This window comes from Chiloscyllium plagiosum, chromosome 34, assembly GCF_004010195.1.
Source record: "Chiloscyllium plagiosum isolate BGI_BamShark_2017 chromosome 34, ASM401019v2, whole genome shotgun sequence".
Taxonomy (NCBI): Eukaryota; Metazoa; Chordata; class Chondrichthyes; order Orectolobiformes; family Hemiscylliidae; genus Chiloscyllium; species Chiloscyllium plagiosum.
Genome location: NC_057743.1, coordinates 22,087,514 through 22,097,941, shown reverse-complemented (window position 1 = coordinate 22,097,941; position 10,428 = coordinate 22,087,514). Strand labels below are relative to the sequence as shown.

Sequence of the window (10,428 nt, the reverse complement as noted above, 5' to 3'; positions counted from 1 at the left end):
AAGTGGTGGAGGCTGGTACAATTGCAACATTTAAGAGGCATTTGGATGAGTATATGAATAGGAAGGGTTTGGAAGGATATGGGCCGGGTGCTGGCAGGTAGGACTAGATTGAGTTGGGATATCTGGTCGGCATGGACGGGTTGGACCAAAGGGTCTGTTTCCATGCTGTACATCTCTATGACTATGACTTGCTATACCTGTATACTAACCCTTTGTGATTTATGCGCAAGCATTCCTGGATCCTTCTGCATCTCAGAATTCTGCAATGTCTCTCCTTTTCAATGATATGCTCATTTTCAAAATTCTTCCTACTAAAAATGGACAATTTCAAGGTTCCCTACATTATATTACATCTGTCAGATCATTGACCACTCAGTCTATATCTCCGCTGCCTCCCTATGTCCAGTTCATGACTTACTAGAACCATAGAAAAATTATAGCACAGAAAGTGGCCATTCAACCCATCATGTCTGCACCAGCATACTAAACTACATACTTTCTCGTGCCTGGTCAATAGCCTTGTGGGTTACAAAGCTTCATGCGCAGTCTCAGGACACTGCATACTAGGCAATGAATTCTACCCTCTAAGTGCAAACGTTTTCTTCATGTCCCCTCTAATCCTTCCACCAATCACAGTAAATTTGTGCCCCCGGTAGTTGACCTCTTCACTGGAGAAAGTGGTCTTCCTTGTCCCTCTTTATTTTGTGCATCTCGATTGTAATCCATTAGCCTTCTCTGTTTTTAGGGAATCTTACCCTAGCCTATCCAATCTTACCCCATTTCTGCAATTTTCAAACGTTCCTACCTATCTTTGTGGCATCAGTAAATTTAGCAGCCATACCTTTGATCTCTCCATCAAATCACTTGCATGTATATATAGTAAAATGTTTACACCCCAGCACTGACCTTGGAATGGGATGGCCCACCACTTCTTATATCTTTCTGACAAGAAAATTACCCATTTATGTCTACTCTTTCTTTTCTGTTATCCAGTCAACTTCTATCCATGCCATTATGTTATCACATACACCATAGGCACTCATTGTCCACAATAACCTTATCAAATGCCTTCAGGAAATCTAAATTAAGTACATTCACTAGTTCCCGTTGATCCATATCACATTTACTTCTTCAAAGAACTCCAATAACTTGGTTCAATATGATTTATCTTTCACAAAACCTTGTTGACTCTCACTAATTACATTGAACTTATCAAAGTATCCTATTATAATTTCTTTAATATTAGCCCCTAACATTTTCCCTCTGGCAGATATTAAGCTAACAGGCCTATTCTTGACTGTTTTATATGCTCCTCCCTTTTCAATTAGTTATATTTGTTTTTTTTCGCCAATCTAACAGAGCTGTCCTGAATCAAGGGAATTTTGGAAAATTAGAACCAAAGCATCTTGGATTTGAACATAGGAGGTATTGTTAGTAAGTTTGCAGATGACACCAAAATTGGGAGGTGAAATGGACAGCGAAGAAGGTTACCTCAGAGTACAACATCTGATCAGACGGGCCGATGGGCTGAGGAGTGGCAGATGGAATTTAATTTAGATAAATTAGGTGCTGCATTTTGGAAAGACAAATCAGAGCAGGACTTATACACTTAATGGTAAGGTCCTGAGGACTGTTGCTGAACAAAGAGACCTTGGAGTGCAGGTTCATAGTTCCTTGAAAGTAGAGTCACAGGAAGATAGAATAGTGAAGCAGGCTTTCCTTTATTGGACAGAGCATGAAGTATAGGAGTTGGGAGGTCATGTTGCAGCTGTACAGAACATTGGTTAGGCCACTTTTGGAATATTGCGTGCAATTCTGGTCTCCCTCCTATCAGAAGGATGTTGTGAAACTTGAAAGGGTTCACAAAAGATTTACAAGGATGTTGCCAGGATTGGAGGATTTGAGCTACAGGGAGAGACTGAATAGGCTGGAGCTGTTTTCCCTGGAGTGTTGGAGGCTGAGGGGCTTGGAAATGTTAAATAGACAAAGTCTTTTCCCTGGGTTGGGTGAGTCCTGAACTAGAGGGCATAGCTTTAGGGTGAGAGGGGAAAAATTTAAAAGGGACGTAAGGGGCCCACGCAGAGGGTGGTGCATATATGGAATGAGCTGCCCAGAGGAAGTGGTGGAGGCTGGTACAATAACAACATTTAAAAGACATCAGGATGGGTATATGAATAGGAAGGGTTTAGAGGGATATGGGCAAAGTATTGGCAAATGGGACTAGATTGGGTTAGGATATCTGGTCGGCATGGATAAGTTGGACCGAAGGATTTGTTTCCGTGCTGTACATCTCTCTGACTCTATGACCTCAATGATCATACTAGCTACTTCTTTTAAGACCCTGGGATGAAGACCATCAGGACCTGGACACTTGTTAGGCCCCAGTGTCGATAATTTACTCAATGGTATTTTCCTGGTGACTTAATGTTTTTTTAGTTCTTTCATTTCTGACTTACAGCTATTTCTGAGTGTTACAGCACCAGAGATCCGGGTTCAATTCCACCCTAGATGACTGTCTATGTGGAGTGTGTACATTCAGGTTATGTGCATTAGCCATGGGAAATGTGGGGTTACATAGATGGGGTAGGACTGGTTGGGGTGCTCTTTGAAGGGTCAGTGTGGACACATTGGGCCAAATGGCCTGCTTCCACACCAAAGGGATTCAATGAAGACCGATACAAAATAGCTGTTCAGTTCATTTGCCACCTTTTTATTTCCCATTAAGTCCCCAGATGTACTTTCTTTAGTACCCACATTCACTTTATTAACCCCTTTTAAAGATCTAGAAAAACCTCTTGCTACTTCATAAAATCCCTACAGTGTGGAAACAGGCCATTTGGTCCAACAAGTCCACGCCAACCCTACAAAGAGTATCCCACCCACACCCTTTCCCCTACCCTATTACTTTACATTCCCCTGACTAATGCACCTAACCTACACATCTCTGAACACTATGGGCAATTTAGCATGGCCAATTCACCTAACCTGCACATCTTTGGACTGTGGGAGGAAACCAGAGCGCCCAGAGGAAACCCAAGCACACACAGGAAGAAAATGCAAACTCCACACATTCAGTTGCCCGAGGCTGGAATCGAACTCAGGTCCCCAGTGCTGTTAGGCAGCATTGCTAATCACTGAGCCATCGCCATTATATTTCTAGCAAGCTTTCTGTCACAGTCTGATTGTTCTTCCCGTGTTAATCACTTTTTGGTGCTTTTTCTCTTCTTTCCACTCTTCTGCATCTCAGTGTGAATCACTTCTTCCAATCCCTGCATTCTCTCTTACCACATCCCTTGAATGGTGTGAGTGCACCTGAGCTGGTGCAATGCAACGACTGAATGTGGGTAGATGTCTACTGCAAATGTCAAACTTCAATCAGGTCCCTGGGCCTCAACTCAGTTAAAGGAAGAAATGAGTAATGTGTATTAATACAGTGCCTTTGCTGATAATTCTTCAAACGTGCCTTTCTGTTCAACAACTTGAAATTCTATCTCAATCTGTGTCATTATTGGTAGATTAATCAAGAGACATATGAGCTGCAGAAGTTTCAGACAAGTTTGAGCTGAACCAAACCTCCATTTTCTATTCTTGCAGGATGTGGACATTGCTGGTTAGACCAGCATTTATTGCCCATTCCTAATTGCCTTTAGAAGGTCATGGTGAAACATCTTCTTGAGTCACTGCGGTCCTTGTGGTGTGGGTATACCCACAGTGGAAAGGAGTTCCAGGATTTTGAAACAGACCATGAAGGAGAAATGATATAGTCTCAACTCAGGATGGTGTGTGTCTTGGAGGGGAACCTGCTGGTTGTACTGCTCCTCTGTACTTGCTGTCATTGACCTTCAAAGACATCATGAGTTTGGAAGGTGCTGTTGTTCTTGGTGAATTGTTGCAAAGTACCTTGTAGATAGTACACACTGCAACTGTATTGCATTGTTGCTTAAGGGGGTAAATATTTCAGGTGGTAAATGGGATTCCAGTTGGCTGGAAGGCTGGTTTGGACCAAATTGATGTCAATGGCATTGGGTTCGAACCCCATTCTGGCCCGGGTGGACTTTGAGCCTATCTATATGTCCTGTTTGAAGCCAGTGCTTGGGTGTACACGACACTGATCTCAAAAAGTTCACTATGGTAACGATGCCAAACATTAAGACGTTCAAGTTAAAATTCAGAGGTAGAAACTGGAGGAAAAATTACCAATGATTTTTTTAGCCTGGAAGATGTTGCACCAGACACGTTTTAGAGAATGGATTATGGGAGGTAAGTGAGGAACTGATGACAGGAACAATGTATCAAAAAGAGCTGGTCTTAATGAGCTTGAAATCCATCACTTGGTTCTATAATTTTTAATGGGTTGTGTTCGGAGACAATCTAATCATTTTCAAGTAAACCAATCACTCAAAGTAGAAAACCACAGCACAAATAACAGGACTAAAAAACTGAAAAGAAATCAGAAAGAAATAAAACTTAACATCATCTTTCCTGTTCTCCTGAAAGCAATGTTGCAAAGTTGTGGGGCTTGGATCAGTAAAAAAAAACTATTGTAATTGTCACTGTCACAGTTTAAAACCATGCAAATAATTCAAGATATAAGACACTTTACAAGATGTAATTTGAATTGTTTTGAAGTTTCAGTTCGAACTGAATCTTCTTTCCACCACAGGAAATTCAATGCATCAACGTAGTAGGTTGTTGTGGTCAAAATGCTATTTTTTATTTCATGCTGTGGGTGGGACAAAAAAAACGAGCTTAAAGGTTAAGAGACATTGCTTAAAGAGCTGCTGCTTCTGACCATCGGTGTTAGTCGATAGTTTGATACTCAGGGTAGCTAGCTCAAAACTGTTTGCTTCACATCTTTTCCAACTCCAGGCTGACTGGAGAGGAAACCATTCTTCACTTCATTTTGTGAATGTGTACAGGAAGGTTAATACCTGAAGAATGAAATAGAGATATGCGAGACGTATCTGCAGCGAGCAACACTGAATCTTAACTGTCCAAACAAACTCAAAGACTGTCATCTAGATTGGAAACATTAGCTTGCTCTCTCTCTCTCTCCACGGATGCTGCCTGATCCACTGTGATCTCCAGCATTTGTTGTTTTCATTCAGATTCCAGCATCTGCAGTAATTTCCTTCTTCAAAGACTGCACTGTCAGGAAGGCTCCTATCTGGACAGCTGCTGGCTATCTCCGGTGAGTGTTATATAATTTATTCCATTCTCTCTGTTACTATTCCACTGGCTTATATATATATAAAACCAATATGTGAGAAGGAAATGTTAGTGTTCTTAGCAACTGAGAAAACACTTTTAAAGCGAGCATGTGAAATACATGGAAATTAAATACAATTGATCCCCTTTTGCCCAACATTCAACATCTGATGTGATTCAAGTGATCATAGCATTCACAGATCTTCCTGAGACACTTCTCATAGCTTAAAAAATCATAATGTGATAGTGTCAGTGATTACATGAATAAACCACTTTTTGTATGAGTGAGTTGAACATTTTTTACAGCTCATGTTTAACATTAGCAATTAACAGTAACTTGGTTTCCGTTGTGATCAAAAGTTATCGGTTAGTGGCTCTTTGCAGAATCAAGCTGGAACAGCAAACCTACAGCGGTTAAAGTTACATTAAAGTTACTGGGTTTTTATTCTCTTAAAAATGTCACACAATTGGAAACCATGCTGTAAAGCGAAAATGAACACGTATCTGCCACAACTGCTCCTGAGTGTTGATGGCCTCCCAATGAACCTAGCCTCCCAAGACTCTTTCCCTCTTTCCCAGTGTCTGATTGTTTATTGCCTTGGTTCAGCTTTGATCTCCAGCGTCTGCAGACCTCACTTTCTCCTGAGTGTTGATGGCCTCCCAATGAACCTAGCCTCCCAAGACTCTTTCCCTCTTTCCCAGTGTCTGATTGTTTATTGCCTTGGCTCAGCTCCACAGTAACATGGCAACACCCGAGGGGGTCAGCCCAAGAGCCGTTCCCTCATTAACATCTTCATCAGGATTCACTACATTGGTATGACCATGAATATGAGCTTCCACTGCAAAAGAAAAGTCATAAAGTTGGACACATCTCATTATACTTTCAGTATAAAAATACAAGACAGTTTACTTGAAGAATTGGACCTTAAAATAGTAATTGTATTTCTTAACAACAATAATTTAATCAGCCTCCACCATCTAATCCAGGCCCTGCAATTCCTCAGGGTCCCATGGACGGAAGGACCACACTCCTGCCATCCTACCAGTTATTCCCTTAACTTTTAACTCTAGGGCATGTCAGTCAGTCAAACATTCACATTCACTAGAGGCAAGATGATGGCTCACACCTCAAGTTGGGAGGAGTACATGATCTTAGGCATTTCTTCCAGAGTTAGAGAGTCAGTGGAAGGCTTAACAGGTTTAGAAAAGCAATTGGCCTGATTTGGAATAAGCAATTTGGCCCAGTGATTGACTCCAGCAGAGAAATTTAAGAAGGCCCATCTCTCTTCTGGCAACTGTGGATCTTCAATACTAATAGTTTATGATATTGTATGATACTGCTCCCAGACTAGCACAGCATCATAACAAACATGCCCTCTTGTGGATCAGTCTTAGTAATATTCCACCCCCTTTCCATATCATTTCAGAATGAACTCCTCAGCTGTTCACACTGCCCTATCTTCTTGGTGAGCTGTTCAACTGTGGCCCTGTTCAGCTGGCTGTAAAAGATCTCATGGCATTTTGAAGAAAGTCTAGGGAGTTCCCTCCAGTATAATAAAACAGAGAAAAGTGGATACCAAAAATCTGGTACAGAAAACAAAAAAAATGGCTGGAGAAATTCAGCAGCTGTGGGGAGAGAGAAACAGAGTTAATGTTTCAGGATTAGTGACTTTTCTTCAGAATTTTAATAGGGACTGCACTTGAAAATGTACTTTATTGGCTGCAAAGTGCCCTGGAAAGTACTGAGTTTATGTAAGTCACTATATAAATGGAAATGCCCTTCTTTCATTCTTTCAGAATAAACATCCGACTGCTTCCTAATTCTGTCTGCTTTCACCCAAAGCACATCCTTGGAAGTCTTATGCTCTAGCATTTATAAAAGTGCATTCTACCTGACACAATTTTCCTAATAGTTCTGTTATTATCTCTCTACGCTGATGAAAGCTTTTCTTGGTTGTTCTCTGCACAATCAATCGTCGGTGAATATGGCCCAAAAAAAAGCTTTAGCTACATTCCTCCATTAACTTTTTTTTTAATGTATGTACCTAGGTTTCCTTAAAGCTCACCGAGGGAGGACAAAGACATGAATAGTTCACAGGAGCTTTTCTCAGATGGAAACTGCAATCTTGAAGCCAACTTCCAGTATTATTTATTTCCAATCATCTACAGCATTGTGTTCATTTTGGGCTTGATTGGCAATGTCACAACCTTGTGTCTTTTGACCAAGCAAATGAAGAAATCCTCCCCATCTTATGTGTACATTACAAACCTGGCTGTCGTAGACATCATGTACATTTGCACCTTACCTTTTAGAATCCACTACCACATCAAAAAGAACGACTGGCCCTTTGGGGATATAACCTGCCGGATTACGGGCACTCTCTATTTCGCTAACATATACATCAGTGTCGCTTTCCTCAGCATCATTTGTGTGGACCGTTATATTGCAGTGGTCTATCCAAGAAAATACATCAGGATGCGGAGCACACACTACTCAAAGATCATCTCCGCTCTGGTGTGGATCTTCTCTCTGACTGTTATGCTTTCCCTGGTCTTTGGTGGCTCACTCAGCACCACCTTCAAAAACAACATGACGGCTTGCTTTGAGAACTTTGACGCAGAGACCTGGAGCAAAAGAATGGCAGCCTACAACATAGCGGTGCTCTTGTTTGGTTTTGTCATCCCATTTACCATCATCATGATATTTTATCCTTTGGCAGCAAAGAAAATAGCCCAGCTGAAAGGCAGTGTCTACAAGGAAAAGGCATTGACAATGATTCGGGTCATTTTGGTGATCTCAGTTTTTTGTTTTGTCCCTTATCATGCCATCCATTTGCTCCATTTCCTTGCTCGCTTGAGATTTATTCAGAACTGTGCTTTCAGCAGCTTTGTCTACAAGTTTAGGAGAATTACCATGGCCCTTGTCAGCCTCAACAGCATTTTTGACCCCCTGATATACTATTTTGCAACTATCCATTTTAAGTTAAATTATAGCAAACAAAAGAGGTCAATTAAGCAAATTTTACATTATGATCAAGAAAATAAACTAGTTAAGCAGGATGACAACGTTGTCTCGCAGAAAATGGAAATCTGATACTGATGGACACACATATAAACTGAGCCTCAGGAGTTGAAGAAATGCTGGTTTTGCCTCTACCCTGGCTCAGTTTTGAAGTGATTCTTTATTGCTTTCCTATTCCCAGTGAGGAAAATAGGAACAGGAGTATGTCAATTAGATTTTTCAAGCCTGTTCCAGCATTCGGTGAAATCCTGTCTATGCTTAACACAGAGAGCGCCGATCAGTCTAGTGGATGATTCACTCATTAATAACTACAGATCAGTCATTCTGAGAGTCTTGAGACTTGATATACTGCAACAATTGCATCAAAGGCATCTGCGTCCCACAACACTTTGAGGTAGAGCACAATTTTCTGTTTGATGGCCGGGTCTCTCAAAATCATTGGAGGAGATGCTATTAAATAACTGGTGCTATTCATTGTCGGGAGATGAGAGATCCACTGTTAGTTATTTTCTTTTCCATCAAGACAATGGGACCATCTTAGGATAAACATCTTAGTAAACAGAACATGTTCTTCCTAAATGTAGACTATGACTCCAGTTAGATAGAAGTCAAACACTTGTAGAGTCACATTTCAGAGGCAGTGATTACATCACTGAAAAAAACATAGAGTCCTGAGCAAAAGGGGAGTGGTAATGGTGGTAGAGACTGAGATAATAAAACATGGGTGAATGATAAGTGTGAGTGAGTACGGGGTTGAACTTGAGATAAAAGTTGTGTGAATGTCACTTTTTAAGAGTTTTAGATTTTAAACTAGTAGAATCTGAGTTTTTGTGAAATGGTTTAAAAATGAAAAAGGTCAGTCTTTCCGAAACCATGATTATAAACCAGTTCATGTCATCTGGAGTATTAACGGGGGAGCTGGGGAGGGGGGGGGGGGTGTGGTGGTATCCTAACTGAATTAGTCCTATTTATCTGCTTTTACCCCATATCCTCTAAACCTTTCCTAGTCATGTACCTGTCCAAATATCTTTTAAATGTTGTAATTGTGTCCGCCTCTACTACTTCCTCTGGCAACTCATTCCATACATACACAACTCTCTGCATGAAAAAACGTCTCCCCTCTCTATAATTCAGGTCCCTTTTAAATCTTTCTCCTCTAACCTTAAACCTATGCCCTCTAGTTTTGGACCTTGGAAAAAAGACCATGGCTATGGACCCTATCCATGCCCCTCATGATTTTATAAATTTCTGTAATATCCCTCAACCTCTAATTCTCCAGGCAAAAAGTTGCAGCCAATCTAGCCTCTCCTTATAACTCAAGCCATCACATTTCAGATTACATCACTGACAAAAACACATGGAAACCTGAGCAAAAGGGGAGTGGTAATGGTGGTAGATACGGAGATGACAGTGGAGGAACAATGGCGGATATTTCTGTGTATAATGCAGAAGATGCAGGATCAGTTCATTCCAAAAAGGAAGAAAGATCCTAGGAGGAGGCATGGGTGGTCATGGCTGACGAGGGAAGTTAAGAAACATATAAAGTTAAAAGAGAAAAAGTATAACATAGCAAAGATAAGTGGGAAAACGGAGGACTGGGAAGCTTTTAAAGAACAACAGAAGATTACTAAGAAGGAAATACCCAGAGAAAAAAAATGAGGTACGAAGGTAAACTGACCAAAAATACAAAGGAGGATAGTAAAAGCTTTTTTAGGTATGTGAAAGGCAAAAAAATGGTTAAGACTAAAATTGGGCCCTTGAAGACAGAAACAGGGAAATATATTACGGGGAACAAAGAAATGGCAGAAGAATTGAATTGGTACTTCAGATCTGTGTTCACTGGGGAAGACACAAGCAATCTCCCTGAGGTAACAGTGGCTGAAGGACCTGAACCGAAGGGAATTTATATTTGCCAGAAATTGGTGTTGGAGAGACGGTTAGGTCTGAAGATTGATAAGTCCCCAGGGCCTGATGGTCTACATCCCAGGGTACTCAAGGAGGTGGCTCGAGAAATCGTGGATGCGTTGGTGACTATTTTCAAGGGTTCAATAGATTCGAGATCAGTTCCTGTGGATTGGAGGTTGGCTAATGTTGTACCACTTTTTAAGAAAGGTGGGAGAGAGAAAGCAGGAAATTATAGACCAATTAGTCCGACCTCAGTGGTGGGAAAGATGCTGGAGTATATTATAAAGGATGAA

General features: G+C 41.0%; 1 protein-coding gene across 1 annotated transcript; it reads left to right on the top strand.

Moving 5' to 3' along the window:
- Positions 1-5,091: 5,091 nt before the first annotated feature.
- On the top strand, positions 5,092-9,285 carry LOC122540139 (lysophosphatidic acid receptor 6). Its single transcript, XM_043675442.1, has 2 exons — positions 5,092-5,191; positions 7,258-9,285. Exon 2 carries the CDS (start codon positions 7,292-7,294, stop codon positions 8,300-8,302), a length of 1,011 nt encoding a protein of 336 aa, XP_043531377.1. The 5' UTR covers positions 5,092-5,191; positions 7,258-7,291; the 3' UTR covers positions 8,303-9,285.
- Positions 9,286-10,428: the final 1,143 nt, after the last annotated feature.

Coding starts and splice junctions, on each gene's coding strand:
- LOC122540139 (XM_043675442.1), top strand. CDS start 7,292: ATGAATAGTTCACAGGAGCTTTTCTCAGATGGAAACTGCAATCTTGAA.